This window comes from Pleurodeles waltl, chromosome 3_1, assembly GCF_031143425.1.
Source record: "Pleurodeles waltl isolate 20211129_DDA chromosome 3_1, aPleWal1.hap1.20221129, whole genome shotgun sequence".
Taxonomy (NCBI): Eukaryota; Metazoa; Chordata; class Amphibia; order Caudata; family Salamandridae; genus Pleurodeles; species Pleurodeles waltl.
In genome coordinates this window covers 1,332,439,923-1,332,465,981 of record NC_090440.1, presented here as the reverse complement: position 1 = coordinate 1,332,465,981, position 26,059 = coordinate 1,332,439,923, and the positions used below count along the sequence as shown (strand labels likewise).

The 26,059-nt window shown below is 45.9% G+C and overlaps 1 protein-coding gene across 1 annotated transcript in view; it reads right to left on the bottom strand.

Annotated features, from left to right (window-relative positions):
* Window positions 1–26,059, bottom strand: part of ACTR3 (actin related protein 3) — a 220,709-nt gene that overhangs the window by 31,483 nt on the left and 163,167 nt on the right. The window contains exons 8-9 of the mRNA XM_069224689.1: window positions 11,470–11,643; window positions 11,076–11,168 (exon numbers count right to left, since the gene is read on the bottom strand). Of these exons, the coding sequence (XP_069080790.1) occupies window positions 11,076–11,168; window positions 11,470–11,643 (267 nt within the window). The remainder of the gene's footprint in view (window positions 1–11,075; window positions 11,169–11,469; window positions 11,644–26,059) is intronic.

Genomic DNA, 26,059 nt, shown 5'->3' with positions numbered 1-26,059 from the left:
TGGTAAGAGATAGGGTCTACATAAATCTAGAGCAGCGCTTCGTAAACGTTTTAGAAGTGTGGCCCAATTTTTAGAACAAACTTTCATGACCCAGCTAGCTTTAACGGACATGAAGCAGGCTATATTTTTTGATGTAGCCAAACTACTGTGTGGTAGCATACAGTCATTTACAGGTAGCACATTTTCCATTGAACTAGCCACTTCATTTGAACATACATGCAGTTTTGTTGATAAAACTACATTGCCTACCAATGTGTGTAAATCTGGTTTCAGTGAATATTTATCATTTGTGCATCACCACGTAAACTGTATTGATTTGTTTTGCTCCTTTTAAATTATTTGTTCCAAAGACACTTCATAATTACAAACAAATGTGATACGGTTCATTTTTGCTTTCCTGTATGCTGAACGTGCACAGTTCATTTAGAGGTATTTACATTTTGTTGTTGTTACCAAAAAAAAAAAAATGCCTTTTCTTTCACACTCTTTGTACCGAACCAAGATTGTCACATAATGAAAATGTCACTTACCCAGTGTACATCTGTTCGTGGCATCAGTCGCTGTAGATTCGCATGTTTTGCATAGCTCGCCATCTGGTGTTGGGCCGGAGTGTTACAAGTTGTTTTTCTTCGAAGAAGTCTTTCGAGTCACGGGACCGAGTGACTCCTCCTTTTGTCTCCATTGCGCATGGGCGTCGACTCCATCTTCGATTGTTTTTCCCCGCAGAGGGTGAGGTAGGAGTTGAATTGTAGTAATAGTGCCCATGCAATGGAGTGACTAAGTATGTACCTATTTAAGGTTGAGATGATACATATACAAATAGTTGAAGGTAACTTCCAAACTGCTACAGGCTCCCGGGGAGGCGGGTGTGCACATGCGAATCTACAGCGACTGATGCCACGAACAGATGTACACTGGGTAAGTGACATTTTCAGTTCGATGGCATCTGTCGCTGTAGATACGCATGTTTTGCATAGACTAGTAAGCAGTTATCTCCCCAAAAGCGGTGGCTCAGCCTGTAGGAGTGGAAGTAGTTTGAAATAATGTTCTTAATACGGCTTGACCTACTGTGGCTTGTTGTGCGGATAACACGTCTACACAGTAGTGCTTGGTGAATGTGTGAGGCGTAGACCATGTGGCTGCCTTACATATTTCTTGCATTGGGATGTTTCCTAGAAAGGCCATGGTAGCACCTTTCTTTCTGGTTGAGTGTGCCCTTGGTGTAATGGGCAGCTGTCGTTTAGCTTTAAGGTAGCTGATTTGGATGCATTTAACTATCCATCTGGCTATACCTTGTTTTGATATTGGGTTTCCTGCATGAGGTTTTTGAAATGCAATAAATAGTTGTTTAGTCTTTCTGATGTTCTTTGTTCTGTCAATGTAATACATTAATGCTCTTTTGACATCTAATGTATGTAGTGCCCTTTCAGCTACGGTATCTGGTTGTGGAAAGAACACTGGAAGTTCCACTGTTTGATTTAGATGGAACGGTGAAATAACCTTTGGCAAAAATTTAGGATTAGTCCTTAGGACGACTTTATTCTTGTGTAGTTGTATAAAAGGTTCTTGTATTGTAAACGCCTGAATCTCGCTTACTCTTCTTAGGGAAGTAATGGCGATGAGAAATGCAACCTTCCAGGTTAGGAACTGTATTTCGCAAGAGTGCATGGGTTCAAAAGGTGGACCCATAAGTCTAGTTAGGACAACATTTAGGTTCCATGAAGGAACAGGTGGTGTTCTTGGTGGTATAATTCTCCTAAGGCCCTCCATGAATGCTTTAATGACTGGTATCTTATATAGGGAAGTTGAATAGGTAGTCTGCAGGTATGCAGATATTGCTGCAAGGTGTATTTTAATGGAAGAGAAAGCCAGGTTAGATTTTTGTAAGTGAAGCAAGTAACCCACTACATGTTCTGGAGTTGTGTGTAATGGTTGTATTTGATTAATATGGCAGTAGCAAACAAACCTCTTCCATTTACTTGCATAGCAGTGCCTGGTGGATGGCCTTCTGGCTTGCTTTATGACTTCCATACATTCTTGGGTAAGTTGTAAGTGCCCGAATTCTAGGATTTCAGGAGCCAGATTGCTAGATTCAGCGATGCTGGATCTGGGTGTCTGATCTTTTGGTTGTGTTGTGTCAACAGATCTGGCCTGTTGGGCAATTTGATGTAGGGTACTACTGATAGGTCTAGCAGCGTTGTGTACCAGGGTTGCCTTGCCCAAGTTGGTGCTATTAATATGAGTTTGAGTTTGTTTTGACTGAGTTTGTTTACCAGGCAAGGAAGGAGAGGGAGAGGAGGAAAAGCGTAAGCAAATATCCCTGACCAGTTCATCCATAGGGCATTGCCTTGGGACTGTTTGTGTGGGTATCTGGATGCGAAGTTTTGGCATTTTGCGTTCTCCTTCGTCGCAAACAAGTCTATTTGAGGTGTTCCCCAGAGTTTGAAATAGGTGTTCAGAATTTGGGGGTGAATTTCCCATTCGTGGACCTGTTGGTGATCTCGAGAGAGATTGTCTGCGAGTTGATTTTGGATCCCTGGAATAAATTGTGCTATTAGGCGAATTTGGTTGTGAATTGCCCAACGCCAAATTTTTTGTGCTAGCAGGCTTAACTGCGTGGAGTGCGTCCCCCCTTGCTTGTTTAGATAATACATTGTTGTCATGTTGTCTGTCTTGACGAGAATGTATTTGTGAACTATTATTGGTTGGAAAGCTTTTAGTGCTTGAAAAACTGCTAGAAGTTCTAGGTGATTTATATGCAGTTTTGTTTGATGTACGTTCTATTGTCCTTGTATGCTGTGTTGATCGAGGTGTGCTCCCCACCCTGTCATGGAAGCATCTGTTATTACGTATTGTGGCACTGGGTCTTGGAAAGGCCGCCCTTTGTTTAAATTTATGTTGTTCCACCACAGAAGCGAGAGGTAAGTTTGGCGGTCTATTAACACCAGATCTAGAAGATGACCCTGTGCTTGAGACCACTGTGATGTTAGGCACTGTTGTAAGGGCCTCATGTGCAGTCTTGCGTTTGGGACAATGGCTATGCATGAAGACATCATGCCTAGGAGTTGTAATATCATCTTTGCTTGTATCTTTTGTGTTGGATACATGCGTTGTATGATGGTGTTGAAATTTTGAATTCTTTGGGGACTTGGAGTGGCTACTCCTTTTGTTGTGTCTATTATGGCTCCTAGGTATTGTTGTACCTTGCACGGCAGAATGTTGGATTTCGTGAAGTTGACGGTGAACCCTAGTTTGAAGAGGGTTTGTATGATCGGATTTGTGTGATTTGAGCACTCTATTAACGAATGGGCCTTGATTAGCCAGTCGTCTAGATATGGGAACACATGTATTTGCTGCCTTCTGATGTGTGCAGCGACTACTGCTAGACATTTGGTAAAGACTCTTGGTGCGGTTGTTAATCCGAAAGGCAGTACCTTGAATTGGTAATGCATTCCTTTGAATACAAACCTTAGGTATTTCCTGTGCGATGGGTGTATTGCTATATGGAAATACGCGTCCTTGAGGTCTAAAGTTGTCATGTAGTCGTGTAGTTTTAGCAATGGTAATACTTCTTGTAGTGTGACCATGTGAAAGTGGTCTGATTTGATGAATGTGTTCACTATTCTGAGGTCTAGGATTGGTCTCAGCGTTTTGTCCTTCTTTGGTATCAGAAAGTACAGTGAGTAAACTCCTGTGTTTATTTGTGTGTTTGGCACTAATTCGATTGCATTCTTTTGCAATAGTGCCTGCACTTCTATCTCCAGGAGATTGGAATGATGTTTTGTCACATTTTGTGCTTTTGGTGGTATGTTTGGAGGGAATTGTAGAAATTCTATGCAATAACCATGTTGGATAATTGCTAGAACCCAAGTGTCTGTAGTGATTTTCTCCCATGCTTTGTAATAATGACTTATTCTTCCCCCCACTGGTGTTGTGTGGAGGGGGTGAGTGACATGTGAGTCACTGCTTAGTAGTAGGGGTTTTGGGGCTTTGAAATTTTCCTCTATTCCTAGGGAATTGCCCTCCTCTATATTGTCCCCGAAAACCTCCTCTGTACTGTCCCTGGTAACTGGACGGTGTTGCCTGTGAGGTGCTGGCTTGTGTGCTCTGACCCCGAAACCCCCCTCTAAAGGGTGTTTTACGGAATGTGCTGTAATTCCCTCTGCTCTGCGGGGAGTAGAGTGCGCCCATGGCTTTAGCAGTGTCCGTGTCTTTTTTGAGTTTCTCAATCGCTGTGTCCACTTCTGGACCGAACAGTTCTTTTTCGTTAAAAGGCATATTGAGAACTGCTTGCTGAATCTCTGGTTTAAATCCAGACGTTCGGAGCCATGCATGCCTTCTGATAGTTACAGATGTATTAATTGTCCGTGCAGCTGTATCTGCAGCGTCCATGGAGGAGCGGATTTGGTTGTTGGAAATGGTCTGTCCCTCCTCAACCACTTGTTTTGCCCTATTTTGTAGGTCCTTGGGCAGATGGTCAATGAGATGTTGCATCTCATCCCAATGGGCTCTGTCATAGCGCGCAAGTAGTGCCTGGGAGTTAGTGATGCGCCACTGGTTTGCAGCTTGTGCTGCGACTCTCTTACCAGCTGCATCGAACTTGCGGCTTTCTTTATCTGGGGGTGGTGCATCTCCAGATGTGTGGGAGTTGGCCCTTTTCCTAGCTGCTCCTACAACGACAGAGTCTGGTGGCAGCTGTGTAGTGATGAAAGCCGGGTCTGTAGGAGGCACCTTATACTTTTTTTCCCACTCTTGGTGTGATTGCCCTACTTTTGACCGGCTCCTTAAAGATTTCTTTTGCTTGCCGGAGCATACCAGGGAGCATAGGCAGGCTTTGGTAGGAGCTGTGGGTGGAGGAGAGTGTGTTGAATAAAAAGTCATCCTCGACCTGTTCTGAGTGGAGGCTTACATTGTGAAATTGTGCTGCTCTAGCCACCACTTGAGAATACGCAGTGCTGTCCTCTGGTGGAGATGGCTTCGTAGGGTATGCCTCCGGACTGTTATCTGACACTGGGGCGTCGTATAAGTCCCATGCGTCTTGATCTTGGTCACCCTGGCTCATGGTGGTGTGAGCTGGGGAATGTGATGGAGTTTGTGCTGGTGAGACGTTAATCATAGGTGGAGGAGAGGGTGGTGGGGTAACTTTTTTCACCACTTTTGTTTGTGGTGTTTGTTCAGTTTGGAACTCCAATCTTCTCTTTCTTCTAATAGGGGGAAGGGTGCTTATTTTTCCTGTCCCCTGCTGTATGAAAATACGCTTTTGCGTATGGTCTACATCAGTTGAGTGTAGCTCTTCCTCAAACCTATGCTTTTGCATTTGGGAGGTTAGCGAGTGCTCTTCTGTATAAGAGCCTGAAACTGGGTCGGTTGCAGTTTGTTTTGCCACCGAAACCCTGTCTGCATCTTTTTTCGGCTCCGAGGTGACTTTTTTCTTTTTCGGGGCCGAAACCTCTCGGCGTCGATCTTCTTCGGTGCCGTTGTCTCTGCGTCGAGCCGTGTCTACACCGGTATCTCGGTGTCGATGCTTGTCTCCAGCACTTTCTCGGTCCCGAGAAGGCTGCGTGCCGGTGTCTCGACCGGAGTCGGACGATCTCGGCACTGTTTGGGCCTTTTTCGGTGCTGACGGTCGGTCACCGAATTTATGGGTCGAGCCATGGCCTGGTGGCAGTGGCGTCCCCTGGGCCTTGTAAATCTTCTTCTGAGTGGTTTTCGACGTCTTACTCACGGTTTGTGTATCGTCGAATCCTTCGGAGTCCGATTCTTGGATCGAAAAGGTTTCCTCCTCTTCTTGTTCCCCGAACTCCCGGTGGGCTGTCGGCGTGGACGCCATCTGAAGTCTTCTGGCTCGACGGTCTCGGAGTGTTTTTCGGGACCGGAACGCACGACAGGCCTCGCAGGTGTCTTCACTGTGCTCAGGTGACAGGCACAGGTTGCAGACCAAGTGTTGGTCTGTATAGGGGTATTTATTGTGGCATTTGGGACAGAAACGGAACGGGGTCCGTTCCATTGGCGTTCTTCTGCACGCGGTCGGGCCGACCAGGCCCCGACGGGGGATCGAAAAAATTACCCCAAAGGGCACCGGAGCTCTTCGATCTTAGACGCGGTGTTGAATCGAACTACGCCGATCCCGAACGCAACAATACCGACGAAAATCTTCCGAAATTAGCTATCTTTCCGTTCCGAAACTCGGAGCGACAGGAACACGTCCGAACCCGATGGCGGAAAAAAAACAATCGAAGATGGAGTCGACGCCCATGCGCAATGGAGACAAAAGGAGGAGTCACTCGGTCCCGTGACTCGAAAGACTTCTTCGAAGAAAAACAACTTGTAACACACCGGCCCAACACCAGATGGCGAGCTATGCAAAACATGCGTATCTACAGCGACAGATGCCATCGAACTTCACTTTACTTTTCCTTCTCTAGCTGCAAAGTTAGAGGAGTTTGTAAACCCTAATCCCCCATTTAAAAAAATAAGCAGCAATTTATCAAAAGATATAGCCTGACATTTGACCCTCTGCTTTTAAAAGGCAGCAAACGATACAAGATAATTGCATGATTTAAAGGCATCTTTAATTACTGATTGTAATTTTGCGACCTAAGGTTTAGGGAACGTTGATCTATAGTACAGCAAGCTACAAACTGATTGTTAGAGGTAAGAAACTTTATCCGTTTACAGCAGGTGCAGCTGTAAATCGAATGCTATGCACAAACTGAAAAAAGGACCCATTTCCTGAAACAGTGGCATTAGAACAGGAGTGGGAGACGTGTTAAACAAGGTTTTAAGAACAGTTGTACCAACTTGTGGCTCTGGTGATGATTGAAAGCTCATCTGGTAATGTTTAGTGAATAAGTGGATAGTTGACCAAGTAGTGGCTTTGCAAATGTATGCAAAAGAAATGTTTACTAGGGCAGCCAAGGTGGCTCCCATTTTATGTGTGGAGTGAGCCCTGGGTACGGCCAGCCTGAACACAGCAGGTTTGAATGGATTTTACAATCCTACCTGGCCATCCCAGTCTTGACTAGGTTTCAAAGGAATGACAGTGTGAAAGCAACAAACAATTATTTTGTCTTCCTAAGGGACTTGGAACGACCTAAAGTGGAAATCAGAGCTTTTGCAACATTTTAAGCATGAAAACCCCTCTATGCTGCAGACTTGGCTTCAGAAAGAGTGACAGCAGGTCAATAGGCTGGTTAACATGGGACAGAGAGACTACTTTATGAGAAAGAGTGCTTTGGTTCTGAGAAAAAACAATAAGATACTTGTGAACTTGAATAAAGGGTTCTTTCACAGACAATGGTTGTGAACCAGTGACTGTGCTAGGAAGTGATGGCAACGAGGACAGCACAATTACAAGACAAATACTCTACTGGACACAAATGCGAGAAGCTCAGAGTGGGCCCATAAGTCTAGTTAGGGTAATATAAAGGTTCCATGAAGGCACAGGTGATAACTTAGGGGGAATTACCCTTTTTAACCCTTCCATAAATGCTGGTATTTTGCAAGTAGATTTGGCAACGCTTGTTTTGTAGTTGTGCTGCAACTGTTGTTAAATGCACCTGGAAAGAAGAGTAGAAAAAGCCTGTCTTTTGAGCTTGTAACAAATGATGTTTGTGAGGCGGATGTATGTTCAAACTATTACAATGAACGAATTCCCTCCATTTAGTAGTGTCACATGCTTGTTTTGCATGTTTCCTACCTTCCTTCAAAACGTGCATGCACTCATCTGGGGGGTGGGGGGGGGGGGGGGATGGTGGGGGAGCAACTATCCTACTTCAAACAACTCAGGTGCCAAATCAAAAGATTCAGCCAATTTGCATTTGAAGGCACCAGATGCCCCCTGTACTGCAGGAGTAGAGCTAAACGTGGCAGCAGCTTCTGAAGGGGGTGAATGTACATAGAAGAAACTAAAAAAAACATGCAGGTCTTACACAGGTTGGTGGAACGAGAATGAGTCATATGAAGTCTCCTGATTTCACAACGAATCAGCAGTAGTGCTGGCAAATATCCCTAACCACAGAGTACTATCCACGGACAGAGGGTAAGGATACCTGAAAGTGAAGTTTGGCATTTGGTGTTTTTGACTGTTGGTGTGCCCAGTTAGAAGTAGTTACTCAGCACCTTTGGATTGCTCTTACCCCCATGTGTTTACTGATGATATCCCCAAAGCTGCTCTCAAAACCTCAAAGACATTCTGACAGCAAATGTAATGGGCTGAAAATGTCCTAATATCAAGTTTTGTGCAATGCAGAACAGTAGTTGTGACTGCGCCCCTCACTGTTTCTCCGTGTAATACATTACTGTCATGTTGTCTTTTCGAATTTGAAAGACCTTCAGGAGGCAGATAAACATGAAGACTAGCTGAATGACCTCGAGGTTCAAGGAGAGTTTAACAGGAGACGTTCCTACACAGTCCACTGACCTTGAATGTTGAGGTTTAGCAGGTGAGCACCCCCAACTCATCAGGGAAGTATCGGTTACTGCTCACTGGTAGCTGTGGGTTGAGAAATGATGTGCCAAGTAATGAGCTCTTTGGACTCCACCTCTGCAGTTTGTTTCAAACACAGGCCTTAACAAACACTAGATTCTCCTGGTGCAGTCACTTTTGACTACTGCTTGGACAGACAACTCGTAAGAAGGTGGTTTCTTGCATTGGGTACTAAGGTGGTTCAAAAGAACCATTCCTTGCATCATCATCACCACTCTTACTGTCAAATATAGTAATGATAATAGGGAGCAGCCTTTGGAAAGCCATTCCTATCCGAACTTGGGTAGGCTTAGTCCATCAATGTTCATTGTGAATCCTAAATAATGGAGAAACAATAGAGTCTGTGGAGTGCAAGGAAGGGATTATGCTTGGCTGCTTCAATTTAACAGCCAGTCAACCAAGTATTGTAAGACACATGTGAGTGCACAAGATATACTCCCACAACACAATTGGTAAACACTCTTGGAGCTGTTATATGCTGCCTCGACATTTAAATTCACTTACCACAAAGCTTATGTACTTGCAGTGAGTCAGATGAATGGGAATGTGTAAATGAGCCCTTGAGATTGAAGGCCTCCGTGTAGTTTTCTAGTTGAAAAAGAGGGATGACATCCTGAAAAGTGGTCACCCTAATTGATTGTATGTGGCCTAGCGATTAAATGCTCTGTGATTGAGAATGGGCCGCGGAGTCTGGTCTTTCTTTGGAATGGGAATATAAAGCTAGTGCCCCCCCCCCCCTTGACCTCTTCCAGCAGATGAAGGCAATCCCCACTTTCAAGGATGCCCTTATTAGTTGCAGTAAAACTAATTTTTGCCTGTGGTGTTGCACCAGTGTTTAATCAGCTTTTGTTATTCTATTCACTACTATATCTGGCTAGTAATGCCACAGATTTTGAGATATACCAATCTGTAGCAAGTCCCAAGACGAACCTTCATGCTGCACCAATTATTACTTTATGAGTCTAGAGGACGTGGTCTCCCGTGCTCTACACGAGAGCTTTGAGTGCTCTGTGCACTACCAGGTAAGTCCCATGAGGCATGTCTATTACTCAAAAGGGTGTCTTGTGGTGCAGGTGTAAATCTTTTGCACACTAGAGAGATAACTAACCTAGTTTCCACATGGTACGTAAAACATTTTGCAGAACATTTCTGTCTAGCTTTTAGCACGGGAACTGAGTAGATCGCTCACTTTTGAACTGGGGCTCAGTCGTTCTGATCCTGCCCAGCCTCTTTCTGAGAAGAATCTGGGTGCCAAGGCTGTACTAGACATCTGTGCAGTCTCAGCATGGAATGGTTTTCAGCCACCTACGGAACTCTAACTTTGGTGCTGAATTGCCATTTGCATAAAGTAAGATGTTTAAGTGTTCCTGTTTAGCTTTAGGAGGGGAAAAACGTTTTTTTTTCCCACAGCTGATGAAAGATCTGACAGAAATAGCTGAAATAACAGCAGTGCCTGTATGCAGTTTCTCAGTAAGAACAGCTTCTGTCTTATTTTACTCACACCAAATTGCCTGGATGAAGCATCTTTACAAAGTAGAAAAGTCCACTCAGGATCACCCTATGTAAATGTTTATGCCAGAGGGTGGCCTGAACTATCAGACTAAATGCTGCACTGAAGTCGACAAAACAGGTTTAAAATGCACCTCATCATCATCATCGACCCCATAGCCAAGAATCATAGGGCAAATAAGCGATGGATCACAGCCAGCCCTAGACAAAATCTAACTTGTTTTTGAGGAGCAAATGCATTTTCTGAGATCATGTTTCCAAAAAAACTAAGGATGAGAGTACAGACTTTACAACGCAACCCAATCAATAGACTAATTAATCCGTTAGAGGCAAGGGGATTACAGTTACCCTTTTGCAGCATTTTACTTTTACTTTCTAACCAATAAGGTGTTTCCCAGGACCTCACAACAATTCAAACAATGGGAGTAGTAACATAGCCCACGATTCAGGAAATCTCTTCAGTAAAGTACTGAGCACACAGAGCCAGGTGCGCAACTGGATTTTACTGACACGGTTAAGGTTCAGTTATAAACCACAAAACTGCACTATGGAATTGTTCAACACAAATTCATTTAACAAGAAACAGTTCAGTTTTGTGTCTCAGATTGTGGCTTACCTTAACCAGCTTTTTTTATCTGTAAATCAGGGATGGAGTTAAAATGTTTACCTGTAGGCCAAATTCCCTGAAACTACATATCAATAACTTTCTTTTCAGCATAGTTTTCATGCGTGTTTGACATCGATTTTTCCACAATTTAGAACAGCAGAAAACTTTTAATTATCTGTTTTTTTCTTTGTAGTTCACTTCCCCTTGTTTCTACTCTGAACTCCCAATAAAAGTTAAACGAGGAAGAAAGGACATCTGAAGACCATGATACTAATTTTGTATTTGCACTTTATAAAAGGCCCAGCTGCAAATAATTGTCTTTGAAAGACTACTTATTTTATTACATTTTCTTATTCGACTTTTTTTGGGGGGAAAGCCACATTTTTTTCTATTTTCATTATCCACTAAAAGCTTTCTTTCAGTCACAGGTTTTTAAAACATCATTACAAGTTAATTGCTCACGAATTTTACCTTATAAAGAGGACGTCGTACATCAATTGGGCAGTTCTGGATAACCTCATCTACGACTTCTGAAATGGGTTGTGTAAAATCAGGATTGGCAAACTAAAAATAAAAAATAAAAATTAAAGACAATGGAGTCATTTTGGAGGACAATTTGATTACATAGTTACATTATGAATTTAAACAGGATTTTACTGTTAATCCCTTTTCAAAATGAAAAAATATGGTAAAAAATAAAATAACTTTACAAGGAAAAACGTTTGATGAATTACTCTGAAGGGGCGACTAAACTTTTTACATATTGATCGAAAACAGGTCAAGTATTATCTATTTGTTTGATGCATCTGTCTTATCCTTAGGGTAACTTTGCTCAAACAGAAACTATAAATTACTGCACATTTACCTCAGGATGAAAGAAAATCTCTGGTCCCAGAAATCGCTCATAGCCAACATCAATACTGAACTCTTTCTTCGAAATGGCGTTTACTCCAGTAAACTGCTTTATCCACTTGGTGCCATCAGTATCATATTTGCTAAATTCTTTGACTAAATCGGGACACACATAACTAAAACGTTCCTAAAAATAAAAAATAAAAGATAATGGCTGTTATACCAACAAAGAACGATTTAACATTTAATACAGTATACTTTGTATCCTCCACCAGTCAGTTACCTTTGATTGATTGATTGATTATGGGTGATAGCAAACCTCATTTAAATATTGTGTACACATTTATTCAATCATCTATTTGGCCCATGAAGAACAATTTTATTTACTTTCCTTCCCCCCCCCCCCGACCTACTAACGCTACTGCAGCATTCAAGTTAGATCATATTCATCACAACATGAGCGTCCCTAATCCATCCAAAAGGGCATCCAGATGAAAGTGGCCTAATGGAAGCCTTTGATGCCACTAAAGGAGCAGCTCTTTGGACTGCCATCTTGGAAAACAGAAGGGCTGTTCGCAGCCTTTGCACACACATATTGGCAATCTCCTTCATATATAAACTCCTTCATAAATATAAACACCTGAATTTGTAGCAAACAGCACAAGACCATACGGTGCATCGTCCCTCACCGTCACATTGGTCAACAGAGAAAGGTTAGCGTGCGTCAAGCCATGTAAAGCAGGCTGCAGGGGAATGGATGTACGGGTGGAGGTATGGGGTCAAGCAATTATTGGGCCCAATGCCTCCAGAAGCCATGCTCTCGGCCCCACAGCCAAGCTCAGTCGTCAGAGGAGCCTGGTTTCTTTTTTAAAGTCACTTCACTGGGATCTGTCAGCCTCTGTGAGGTTTGGCCCTTTGGGTGAGTGCACCCCATCTTTCCAGGCCAACAGAGGTGTACACCAAGGTGGCATACTCGCTCCCATTTTATTTTTACATCAATCACCTTGAAAGGATGTTGATATCTGTTGGCGCAGATGTACAGACTGTGAGGAGAAATGCTTTCCCTGCTTTACTTTATACAGATGACGCCGTTCTCCATGCTAGGACAGCAAATGGCCTAAAAACCTTAGCCTCTTGCTTTGTGTCATTTATAAAGGTGCTTGGTCTGGAGACCACTTTCACAAAAACATTCACTATGATGTGTGGTCCCAGAAAAACGAAAAACCGGCACGTTATGAATTGGTGTAAAGAAGCTAGATAGGATAAATGAATTTCCATATTTGGGCTTGGATTCTGATACTACCTGCACATGGTCTTCCTGTTTAGGAACAGGGTGGCTCACTTTTCCCAGACCACTTGTCTCTGGTACCGAAAAAAAAAAAAAAAAAAAAAAGAAGAAAACGGTCGTCCAATGGTGGGAATTTATATGAGGAAATGCCGTCCAACCTTATCTTACGGTATGGGGATATGGGGCTTCTGTGATACTGGGGCTGTTCAAGTTCCCCCCTCCCACCTTCAACCCCACAATTTTCCCTGCACCAAGAACATGGTATGGAGTACTGTAAGGATCCTATTAATGTAGGCCCCTTGGTCCTTTGGTGCTTAGCATGGGAAAATGCGGAAGATAAGTTTAATCAGGCAGTCATTAGAGACTGCCTTTCTTGCTACCATGGTTTGAATATTCCTTGCCTAAAGTACATTAGAGATACCTCAGTGGCTTTGGGTTGTAAATATTTGCGTGGCCTGATGTCATTATCAAAATAGAACAAATCCAGGCCCAGAACAGCTTCTTGTAAGCATAGGCAGGCAGCTAGCGAGAGTACAGTGGTGGTGAAACCAGCCGTGAGCGGTTACTGCATAATTCAGATGACTGCTGGTATCATGCCTTGCTTTTTGTTCAAGATGTGTATGAGTGAACATTGACTTGTTTCGTTTAGGTACGAATCGGTGGTTATGTTTCCCTTAATGGCAATACTCATCCGCTAAAGTCCACATCTGCCCATGTGACAATCACCTCAATCGTTATTGCACTTTGTGTTTTATGTAAGTATTACGCTCCTTTTACTAGGTGTTATCCTTTGCCCTTGTTGCCAAGTATACGATCTCAAGATGTAGAGTTCCGTTGTTATTTCTACAGCAACTCAATGATTATGATACCTGCCACTCCGTGGGCTGCTTTTTAAAATGTTTTGTAGCCCAGAGGAAAAGGATGTTATTTAAATCTATGGATAATTGTTTGCTAATGCATTTTATGATCTGGTAATGTATTACATTTGTTTTTAGAGATTACCCGAATGAAGTGTCCCTGATGTGAAAATTGTTTCTAAGTCAAGGCAATATTGATGTATGTGTCTTTTTTACCATATTTATTCACTGTGTAATTTATTGTGCTTTGTATACTTTGCTATGCTCTTTTCTTTTATGATCTTCATGGAAGGATAGAATAAAGATTATTGACTTGACAATATGAATAAGAAGTAGGATTACCTTACTGATAACATTGTGTGGTACTTCTTAGGTTTATATTACACTGTTCCGCTTCAAAATAAAATTGGTTCAATCAATCAATCACTGCATTTGTAAAGCGCGCTACATACCCGCGAGGGTCTCAAGGCGCTGGGGAGGGGGGACAGGGGGGTTTTCTACTGGTCGAAGAGCCAGGTCTTGAGGAGTCTTCTGAAGGCCAGCAGGTCTTGGGTCTGTCGTAGGATGGTGGGGAGAGTGTTCCAGGTCTTGGCGGCGAGGTAGGAGAAGGATCTGCTGCCAGCAGTGGTTTTTCAGATGCGGGGGGACTGTGGCGAGGGCGAAGTTGGCTGAGCGGAGGCTTCGGGTAGGGGTGTGGAAGCGGAGTCTGTTGTTGAGGTAGGTGGGTCCGGTGTTGTGCAGTGCTTTGTGTGTGTGCCGGTGTTGTGCAGTGCTTTGTGTGTGTGGATCAGGAGCTTGAAGGTGATCCTTTTGTTGACGGGGAGCCAGTGCAGGCCTCTCAGGTGGAGTGTGATGTGGCTGCGTCGGGGGACATAGAGGATGAGTCGGGCCGAGGCGTTCTGGATGAGTTGGAGTCGTCTCAGGAGCTTGTTTGTAGTTCCTGTGTAGGGGGCGTTCCCGTAGTCGAGTCTGTTGGTGATGAGGGCCTGGGTAACAGTTTTTCTCGTGTCGAGGGGGATCCATTTGAAGATCCTGCAGAGCATACGGAGGGTGTTGAAGCAGGACGCGGAGACGGTGTTGACTTGCCTGGTCATGGAGAGAGTGGAGTCTAGGATGACCCCCAGGTTGCGAGCGTGGTCCGTGGGTTCCAGGGCTGTGCCTAGTGACGTGGGCCACCAAGAGTCATCCCAGGCTGATGGGGTGGGTCCGAGAATGAGGACCTCCGTCTTGTCTGAGTTCAGCTTCAGTCTGCTGTCCTTCATCCAGTCGGCTACGGCCTTCATTCCTCGGTGGAGGTTAGCTTTGGTGGTGTGGCGATCTTCGGTGAGGGATATGATCAGCTGGGTGGTGTAGGAGATGATGTTGAGGTTGTGTTGTCGTGCGACGTGGGCGAGGGGGGCCATGTAGATATTGAACAGTGTCGGGCTGAGGAAGGATCCCTGTGGGACGCCGCAGATGATCTCGGTGGTTTTGGAGCGAAAGGGTGGGAGGCGGATGCTCTGGGTTCTGCCGGAGAGGAAGGATGTGGTCCAGGCCAGGGCCTTCTCTTGGATACCGGCGTCATGGAGGCATGCTGATAGGGTGCAGTGGCAGACCGTGTCAAAGCCTGCTGATAGGTCCAGGAGGATGAGGGCAGCTGTTTCTCCTTTGTCCAATAGGGTCCGTATGTCATCAGTGGCGGCGATGAGGGAGGTCTCGGTGCTGTGGTTAAGCGAAAACCAGATTGGGAAGGGTCCAGGATGTTGTTGACTTCGAGGTAGCGGGTCAGCTGTTTGTTGACAATCTTCTCGGTCACTTTTGCCGGGAAAGGGAGCAGGGAGATGAGCTGGAAGTTCTTGAGGTCCTTGGGGTCCGCCTTGGGCTTCTTCAGAAGGGCGTTGATCTCGGCGTGCTTCCAGCTTTCTGGAAAGGTTGCTGTCTCGAAGGAACAGTTGATTGTTTTTCCGGCGGTGGGGCGCGATGGCTGCGCTGGCTTTGTTGAAGACGTGGTGAGGGAAGGTGTCCGATGGGGATCCGGAGTGGATGGAGTTCATGGTTTTGATGGTGTCTTCGTCGCTGACGCTGGACCAGACGGTCAGGCGACTGGTGCGAGTGGTAGTCGCAGGGGTGGTGGACTGTGGTGGGTGCGGGGGGGAGGGGGGGCGGGGGGGTCGGGGTTGAAGCTGTCATGGATGTCGGTGATCTTGCAGTGGAAGAAGGTGGCCAGGGAGTTGCACAGGTCTTGAGATGGCGGAATGTCGTTGGTGATGGAGCTGGGGTAGGAGGGTTCTTTCACGATGCTGAAGAGCTCTTTGGTGTTGTGTGCGTTGTTGTCTAGGCGGTCCTTGAAGGCGGTCTTCTGGGTGGTCCTGATGAGTTGGTGATGTATGTGGGTGGCGCTCTTGAGGGCTGTGTGGTTGTCTGGTGTTCGGTCGTGGAGCCATTCCTTCTCCAGCTTCCGACAGGTGTGCTTGGAGATCCGGAGGTCCTCGGTGAACCAGGCGGCTTTCTTGTTGGTGTGGTTGGTTGTAGAGGTCTTGAGAGGGGCGAGGGTGTTGACGCAGTCGTTGATCCACTGTGTGAGGTTGGTTGCGGCGGTGTCTGGGTCAGTGGGTGGTCTCAGGGCGAGGGCGGTAGTCAGTTGGTCCTTGGTGACCTTGCCCCAGCAGCGGCGTGGTAGCTGTTGGGTGCGGTGGGTTTTCTGAAGGTGACGTGGAAGCATCTGTGGTCGGTCCAGTGTAGTTCGGTGGTGTGGTTGAAGGAGACATGGGGGCATGCCGAGAAGATGGGGTTGAGTGTGTGTTCAGTGGCGTGAGTAGATGAGCTGTTTGAGTCCGAGGTTGTCGATCAGGGCGGTGGAGTCGGCGTTGTTGTTGTTCTCGAGGTGGAAGTTCAGGTCCCCGAGGAGGATGTAGTCCGTGGAAGCGAGGGCGTGGGTGCTGATGAGATCGGCAATGGTGTCACTGAACTGTGGGCGGGAGGTCTGTAGATGAGAGTTCCTCTGAGGGTGGTGTTGGGGTCGGTGTGGATCTGGAGGTGCATGTGCTCGGCGGTGGTGAGGGTGTCATCGTTGTTCGTTGAGATTTTGATGGAGTCTTTGTGGATGATGGCGATTCCTCCTCCCACTCCGTTGGTGCGGTCTCTGCGGGAGATCTTGTAGCCCTGTGGGATGGCTATGGCGATGTCTGGTGCTGAGGTGGCGTTCAGCCAGGTGTCCGTCAGGAAGGCGACGTCGGGGCGGTGGAGTCTAGGAGGTCCCAAAGTTCGATGGCGTGCTTGCGAGCGGAGCGGGTGTTGAGGAGGATGCAGCGGAGGTGGTTGGGTTCTCTGGCTGGTGGTGTGGAGGGTTGGATGCTGGTGAATCTGCAGTTTCGGCAGGTGAAAGGCCCCTGGGTGCGCTTCGGGGTGGCCTGGTAGCAGGGGTGGTCTCGTCTGGTGTTGAGTGCGTGGAGGGTGCTTGCGTCGTAGTGCAGTCTGGCGTTGCGGGGAGTGCGGGTTCCAGGGGTTCTGGTGCTGGGTGCGGTCCAGACGCGGACGGGCTTGCCTTAGGCGCACCTTCGGTGCGCCAGCGGCGCGTCTGCTGCGCGCCCGCTTCGCGGACTCCATTTGAGGGCAGAGGGAGGGAGGAGAAGCTGGGAGGTGGGAGCGGGGCAGCCAATGGGAGTGAAGGGGGCGGGGCAGCAGGGGCTCAGCGGCGAGGGAAAAACCCGGGGAAAAACCCAGGGGAAGAACGGCGGGAAAAGACGGCGGGAGAGGGACAACAGAGCACAGTGGTACAGAAAGCAAAACACAGGGGCACAGAAAAAAGGGAGCAAGTAGTCAGGCGGCAAAAGCGGCAACGGAGGTTCAACCCACAGGGGGCTGCGTGGCAGATGGGGGGGGAGCGACCTGCCTGGTGACAGGGTCAAAGGTCGGTTAACTTTAGAGTCCAGAGCTCTATTCCCAGGAGGGCGCAAATGCCTATGCAAGTACTTGAAAATGAAGAATGCCTGTGTATAAGCGGAGCCTCACACCAACAGGCAAGTATAAAAGAGGCTTGATTTACTCAGGTGCATCGCCCAAGACGTTTCCCGTCCCCACAGCAACTGCTGGTTGCTGCTGGACTCCTCGCACATCGTTCCGCATACGTAGGAGTCAATGCTTAAACATAACTTAACAGTGTACTCTAACATCACAATGTATTTACTTCTGTCGCATTACAATAACCTCCCCTTTCTGAGCCAAATAAAACTAAGAAAACTGTCCTTGCAATAAATTCCTTACAAAATCACGACATTACTTAGGCCATCTACTAACACGAGATCCCGCAGGTCTCCTGACATCACTCATGAACTTGACCATCTGATGCTGTTAAATATGGACACTGATCAACCGAATCACTGACACCAGCATCAAAACTTTGCCAGTCTGTATTTCATCCATAGGAATGGCAATGGAACGGCTTCTCTTACGTGTGTTGGCTTGTTGCTGTGTAAACTTTATAAATGGTCTTTTATTCCACTACCCTTTACCTACGATTAATGCAGCACTCTTACTGGCTGTACATACCTGCACAGGCAAAGAAAATTTGGACAGATCAGATAGTGTCTTATCGAAATAATTTTTCATTTCAGCTTGCATCAAAACCACATTTGAAGCTACATCCCTGTTTAACATCACATAGCTGTTCTTATTCACTAGTTCTTACAGGTTGGAAATACAGTTGTGAGCACTTCTCTCTCTCCCCCTTAGCAAATAAATGGGAGTGTCCACAGTTGTACAATTTGGAGACGTATTATATATAATTCGATACTTTTGTTGGATGAAATAACATACATCCAAACCTGATGCCAAGGCAGTCTACCTTAAAGTGTTTAATGTTATGACATGACAAACTCATATACATTCTGAAACAAAACTAATACCATTGTCAGTAACAATAACTTTCAGTGATCCCTCTAGTAAAAAAATATTTGTTCGATAAATTTTATGGCTGCATCAGTACTGGGTGATTCAACAAATGAATAGTACATCCACTTACAAAAGTAAGCTTCTTTGGTGGCCAGGGGAAAATTTAGGCTGTATACCAGATGTAGATATGGTGTAACCTAAGTACTCAAGCTCGTTGGTGGCAAATCTGCGCTTGTCTCGCCTGATTGTCATACCCCTGTGTAATAAAACAGACAGCACTTTCTTCTGAATTTGACTGTGCTCCTGTTGACTCAGCGAAGACTAAAATGCCATCCTGATATGCCTGTATTCCACTGTTTTCCCCAAACGGACTGCCCATTAGCTTCTGAAAGACACTGGCAGCTGATGTGAAACCAAATGGTAGCAGACAATATTTAAAGACACCCTACAGCGTGACTAAAGACGTCAGCTCCTGAGAGTCCGTGGTCAACGCAACCTGGTGGTAGGCAGATCTGAAGTCTATGATGAAAAACCACTTTGCCCCTCCAAGGATGGCTAAGTACTCATGTGTCTTAGCAAAGGGTGGCAGTCTGACAATTTTCATACTGAGTACATAGGACGACACACAATCTGATTTTCCTAGTTTTTTCCCCCCCAGAGTTACTACTACAGGTGCTACTCACTATTGTTTTAATGTGAGGTGCAAAAAGATGCCCATTAAAAATGGATCAGAGGCATTTGAAGTTCCCAGGGTTTTAGTGTGGTCTTAACCTTGCTTCCTTCACTCTTCAATAATAGTATCCATGGCTCAACTGCTGAACATGATATTCCCTATAGCTTTCCACCTGTCTAGAAACGTCACTTTCTAGTCCGATTTGGATATTGGTAAAATACATCTAGAAACACATTTGCATTCTTCCAACATCTGTACTAATGGGCGCAAATGGTCATTCAATAAACATCAAGCAAAGTAAGAGCTGCTGTGACACTGTGCAGAACACTTAAATAGAACAGAAAATCTAAAGACCCATCATCACATGTATAAAGCAACATGCAGTCATCTGACAGCTAAAGAATACAAGTGAGACGGAATCCAATGTTTTTTTCTGCTACATAAAGGAAGGCAGAACAGATCCAGTCTAGGGTATGGCTGATGTCCCTGACAACTCTTTCAATTTTGAGAAGGTATTGTGATCTACTGTGCCATGTTCTACAGGTCAAACAGTATCAAGGAAGCTAGTTATACATTGTAATTCTTGCTAATTTGAATTCTGTTCCATTCCATGGCCTTAACCACACTGGTAATTTGAATGTTGTAGTTTTGTTACATGTATTCTTACAGCTGTTATGTAAGTGGGATCTAATGATTTGGTGGGATGTTGTGGGGAAACAGACAGAATGGTTGTTTGCACTAAAATATGATGCTGTTAGGTTTTCCAAAGAGGTGACTGCATGCTCCAGGTGGGCAGGACTAGAACCCCTTCATGATGGACAAGTTAATGAAATTAGTCACAGAAGCTCAAAGCCATGGAAAGAATGGATTTGTACACTGGCAGGGCATAGTTCCAAGGGCAAACTTGAGAATCAGAGCATTCAAGCTCATTTTATAATCCATTTATCCATCAGTTGAAGGCAGTAAAGTAACAACGCAACTGAAAAAAGTGATGCGTTTATTGTAATTTATGATTCAAGAAAACAGATGCAGTTCTTTCGTATGTTCTAGGATGGCACAGGGTTTATTACTTAGTTTTTAAGTATTGAACACTTCTTAGAAGATATTCAGGATTGCCTTAATTCACTTTTAGGACTTGCTGATGCTTTTGGGCTAGGAAGGCTATTTAAACTCTCTGTAAAACATTATGGTACCCCCCCCCTCCTGGATTTCCTTAAAGGATTCACATTCCCAGTTTCCGTATTGTATTGTCAACTCTGCCAATTCCTTGTTAAGCCATTCACTGCTGCCTTTAGACACCACTTTGTTTTCTTAAATCTGAGGAAGACCAGCAAGTCCACTGTTAAGGTGATGCTACAATGTTTATTTTTTTGTTTTTTTACGATGGACTTCAGTCATGACAAGGTTGGGGTGTGTGTGTGTGTGTGTGGGGGGGGGGGGGGGGGGGTGGGGGGAGGACTTAACACTCCCAGAGGTATGGGCAGCCATACAACATCTATCGAGAGAGAAAACACCAGTAACGGACGGGCTCACGGTAGAGTTCTACGCAAAATTCATAGAGCAAGTAGCGCCTAAATAGATTGCCATATACAATGAGGCCAGACAGCTACAAACCCTTCCGTCAAGAACCAGGGAGGCTGTAATGGCCCCCTTGTTAAAACCGGGAAAAATCTCACACGACATGAAGGCCTACCACCTACTGTCCATTCTCAACACGGATTATAAAATTCTAAGTAGAATATTAGCCTCCCGGCTGCTAACCTATATTCCACAATTGATCCACAGAGACCAAACTGGCTTTATCCCGCATTGTAACAGAGCCCAAAATATCCGTCTGTTATTGCTGATACTAGAGAAATCCCAGGCCATAGCACCACAGTATTAACTATTGACATCGAAAAAGCACTTGCCAGCTTAGAATGGAACTTCCTGGAGTAGGTGCCAGTAAGGTTTGGTCTGGGCAATGGATCCTTACGCTGGGTCAAACTATTATACGCAGAGGCACAAGCAAGAGTTAAAACGGGTACATACAATTCGCTGAGTTTTGTAATAGAGCGTGGCACGCGGCCGGGTTGGCTATTGTCACCGCTACTGTTTGTTCTGGCAGTCGAGCCCTTGGGAATCCGAGCTCGCCTGGGAAATGATCATAGGGGCCCAAAGATAGTGGCAGAGCTGCAACAAATTGCATTGTATGCGAATGACATTCTGATATTCTTACGGAATAGGGAGAGGGACCTGGTGGGAACGCAATTATTACTGCGCTCCTTTGGAGAGATGTCAGGCCTTCAGGTCGACTGGGAGAAGACATGCTTATCTCTGGCCCTCCCAGACACCCCCCTTCCAGCGGTCCAGGACAACATCCCCTGGGAACCTCGTCAGATTACATATCTAGCAGTAAGAGTATACCATGATCACTCTGAAATGCTGCCAAGGTAATATCGGCAGAGCACTGGGTTCCCTAAAACAGGCTACGGATTTTTGGAAAATGCTGCCACTATCTGTCATGGGAAGAGTGGCCCTGCTAAAGATGGTAGCACTGCTGCAACTACTCTATTACTTTGGTACCCTGCTCAGTTTCCACAAATTGCAGGTGGAATTTGACTTTAGACTGCAATTCTTCTTGGCACATGGGGCCATTCTAACCGCAATAAGGCAACAATGGGGACCGGGGGGGAGCTGAACTTCCTTCACAACCGGGTTGCACATATATGGCGACAGCAGCAGGCACACGGAAAACAGTCACTTGTCTCCATCGTAGGATACACTGTAACCAGCTACCGCCCCTAACACGCTTACAACAGAAATGGGAAGCAGATATTGACAGACCCTTTACAAATGCAGGTTGGTAAGTCTTAATGGAAAGGGTGCCCAAAATCTCACGCAGTGCCAGGTTTAAATTAATACACTTCTACGTCTAACAGGACATACCTCACTCCATGCAGGCTGAATAAGATGTTCAGAACATCATAAGTCAAATGTCCTAGATGCCAGGAGGAAGGGGCTAGATTCCTATATATGTTCTGGAATTGTCCGCTACTCACTAGATATTGGCAAGATGTAATAGACACCCTTTCCAAATTAGCAGAAAAGGAGATCCCCAGGGACCCCACTTACTGCCTCTTGAGTGACTTCCCACATACGATCAAGAATAAGGTTACAAGCAGTTTTCTCGACTTGGGGTTCGTACTAGCCAAAAGGGAAATAACCCATAACTGTAAAGCCACACAGAGCCCACAAGCACTAGCATGGCGTAAAGAACTCCCAAAGTGGGCAGATTATGAACTAGCAGTACTGGCTCTAGATGCGCAGAAGCGAGGTTGCCCCACGGAGAGGGCCAGGGGGTGGTCAATCTTAGTGGAAGAACTCAGGCACTTGATGACACCATCGACTATCTCGCCTTCGGGTACCCCCCTGATTGGAGGCAATGAGGAAAGGAGAAGGAAAAACTGGGTGTAGGGAGTTGCCTCTGTATGCACTATTTCAAAGTAAGGAATAGTATGCACAGAGTCCAAGGGTTCCCCTTAGAGGTAAGATAGTGGCAAAAAGAGATAATACTAATGCTCTATTTTGTGGTAGTGTGGTCGAGCAGTAGGCTTATCACAGGAGTAGTGTTAAGCATCTGTTGTACACACACAAGCAATAAATGAGGAACACACACTCAAAGACAATTCCAGGCCAATAGGTTTTTGTATAGAAAAATAAATTTTCTTAGTTTATTTTAAGAACTACAGGTTAAAATTTTACATGTAATACTTCAAATGAAAGGTATTGCAGGTAGATACTTTAGGAACATTGAATAATAAAAATAGCATATACAGTTTTCACATAAATGACATATAGCTATTTTAAAACTAGACAGTGCAATTTTCACAGTTCCTAGGGGGAGTAAGAGTTTGTTAGTTTTTGCAGGTAAGTAAACCGGGGTTCAAGTTTGGGTCCAAGGTAGTCCACCGTTGGGGGTTCAGAGCAACCCCAAAGTTACCACACCAGCAGCTCAGGGCCGGTCAGGTGCAGAGGCGGTCAGGTGCAGAGGTCAAAGTGGTGCCCAAAACGCATAGGCTTCAATGGAGAAGGGGGTGCCCCGGTTCCAGTCTGCCAGCAGGTAAGTACCCGTGTCTTCGGAGGGCAGACAAGGGGGGTTTTGTAGGGCACCGGGGGGGGACACAAGTTAGCACAGAAAAGTACACCCTCAGCAGCACGGGGTGGCCGGGTGCAGTGTGCAAACACGCGTCGGGTTTCCAATAGAAATCAATGGGAGACCAAGGGGTCTCTTCAGTGAAGCAGGCAGGCAAGGGGGGGGCTCCTCGGGGTAGCCACCACCTGGGCAAGGGAGAGGGCCTCCTGGGGGTCACTCCTGCACTGGAGTTCGGATCCTTCAGGTCCTGGGGGCTGCGGGTGCAGAGTCTTTACCAGGCGTCGGGATCTGGGAAGCAGGCAGTCGCGGTCAGGGGGAGCCTCGGGATTCCCTCTGCAAGCGTCGCTGTGAGGGCTCAGGGGGGACAACTCTGGCTACTCACTGTCTCGCAGTCGCCGGGGAGTCCTCCCTGAAGTGTCGTTTCTCCACAAGTCGAGCCAGGGGCATCGGGTGCAGAGTAGAAAGTCTCACGCTTTGGCGGGAAACGCAGTTGTTTTAAAGTTGCTCCTTTGAAACAAAGTTGCAGTCTTGGATGAACAGAGCAGCTGTCCTCTGGAGTTTCTTGGTCCTTCTAGAGCAGGGCAGTCCTCTGAGGATTCGGAGGTCGCTGGTCCCTGGGGAAAGCGTCGCTGGAGCAGTGTCTTTAGAAGTGGGGAGACAGGCCGGTAGAGCTGGGGCCAAAGCAGTTGGTGTCTCCATCTTCTCTGCAGGGTTTTTCAGCTCAGCAGTCCTCTTCTTCTTAGGTTTAAGGAATCTGAGTTCCTAGGTTCTGGGGAGCCCCTAAATACTGAATTTAGGGGTGTGTTTAGGTCTGGGAGGGCAGTAGCCAATGGCTACTGTCCTTGAGGGTGGCTACACCCTCTTTGTGCCTCCTCCCTGAGGGGAGGGGGGCACATCCCTATTCCTATTGGGGGAATCCTCCATCTGCAAGATGGAGGATTTCTAAAAGTCAGAGTCACCTCCGCTCAGGACACCTTAGGGGCTGTCCTGACTGGCCAGTGACGACTCCTTGTTTTTCTCATTATCTCTCCTGGACTTGCCGCCAAAAGTGGGGGCTGTGTCCAGGGGGCGGGCATCTCCACTAGCTGGAGTGCCCTGGTGCATTGTAACACGAAGCTTGAGCCTTTGAAGCTCACTGCTAGGTGTTAGAGTTCCTGCAGGGGGGAGGTGTGAAGCACCTCCACCCAGAGCAGGCTTTGTTTCTGTCCTCAGAGAGCACAAAGGCTCTCACCGCATGGGGTCAGAAACTCGTCTCTCAGCAGCAGGCTGGCATAGACCAGTCAGTCCTGCACTGAACAATTGGGTAAAATACATGGGGCATCTCTAAGATGCACTCTGTGTGCATTTTTTAATAAATCCACCACTGGCATCAGTGTGGGTTTATTATTCTGAGAAGTTTGATACTAAACTTCTCAGTATTCGGTGTAGCCATTATGGAGCTGTGGAGTTCGTTTTTGACAGACTCCCAGACCATATACTCTTATGGCTACCCTGCACTTACAATGTCTAAGGTTTTGCTTAGACACTGTAGGGGCATAGTGCTCATGCACATATGCCCTCACCTGTGGTATAGTGCACCCTGCCTTAGGGCTGTAAGGCCTGCTAGAGGGGTGACTTACCTATGCCACAGGCAGTGTGAGGTTGGCATGGCACCCTGAGGGGAGTGCCATGTCGACTTAGTAATTTTCGTCCCACCAGCACACACAAGCTGGCAAGCAGTGTGTCTGGGCTGAGTGAGGGGTCCCTAGGGTGGCATAAGTTATGCTGCAGCCTTTAGAGACCTTCCCTGGCATCAGGGCCCTTGGTACCAGGGGTACCAGTTACAAGGGACTTACCTGGGTGCCAGGGTCGTGCCAATTGTGGAGACAACAGTACATTTTAGGTGAAAGAACACTGGTGCTGGGGCCTGGTTAGCAGAGTCCCAGCACACTTCTCAGTCAAGTCAGCATCAGTATCATGCAAAAAGTGGGGGGGAACTGCAACAGGGAGCCATTTCTTTACACTGGGGTGTAGCAGAATAAGCATGAGGAGCAAGTAGAGGGCAAGGCTTGGGGCTGGATGCGTGGCCGTGTACTGTCAAAGGTTACACTGCACAGTTAAGAGGGGGTGGGTGGGTATAAGACATGGGAGAAGGTATAAGGATCAGGGAACTTAGGGCGGGAAATACAATGAGATGTACACTGTGAATTTAACGCTGAATGCTAACCATGTTGATAAATGTGAGTATCCAATGTTTAGTAAAAGCAATAAAAATATGTTTAAAAAAAAAAAAAAAAAAAGACCTGCCTACACAACTAATGTTACTGGTGGGAGTCTCGGAAATCTCAATCTCCGGAAACATTTCAACTATATTTGTGTCAACTCTCACCATTATAAATCAACTTGAAAAATCTAAGGTGTATTACTAGGCTGGTTTGGAAAAAACTAAAGCCCCTCTATATGTTTAGAATTAAAAAATATATATTCTTTGAAACTGCTTCTGCACAGGCTGTTTGTGATGTTTTTCAGTGAACATTATCTACTGATGAAGCCTATTTAAAAACATGGATACTAGGACACTTTCAAACCACACTCTGATCCAGCCATACTACTACTACTAGGCATTTGACCTACACCCTTGAAGGCTCTGACTGGACGATCTTGAACTAGGACAGGCACATCAAAATAACTTTCCGCTTTATAGTGGAAGAAACCGGAGGCCCATGCAATAACATTTTGGTTTAATTGACTCTGGCACATACCGGAGCACATCTCTCATACATTAATGCTAACCGAAAGAAA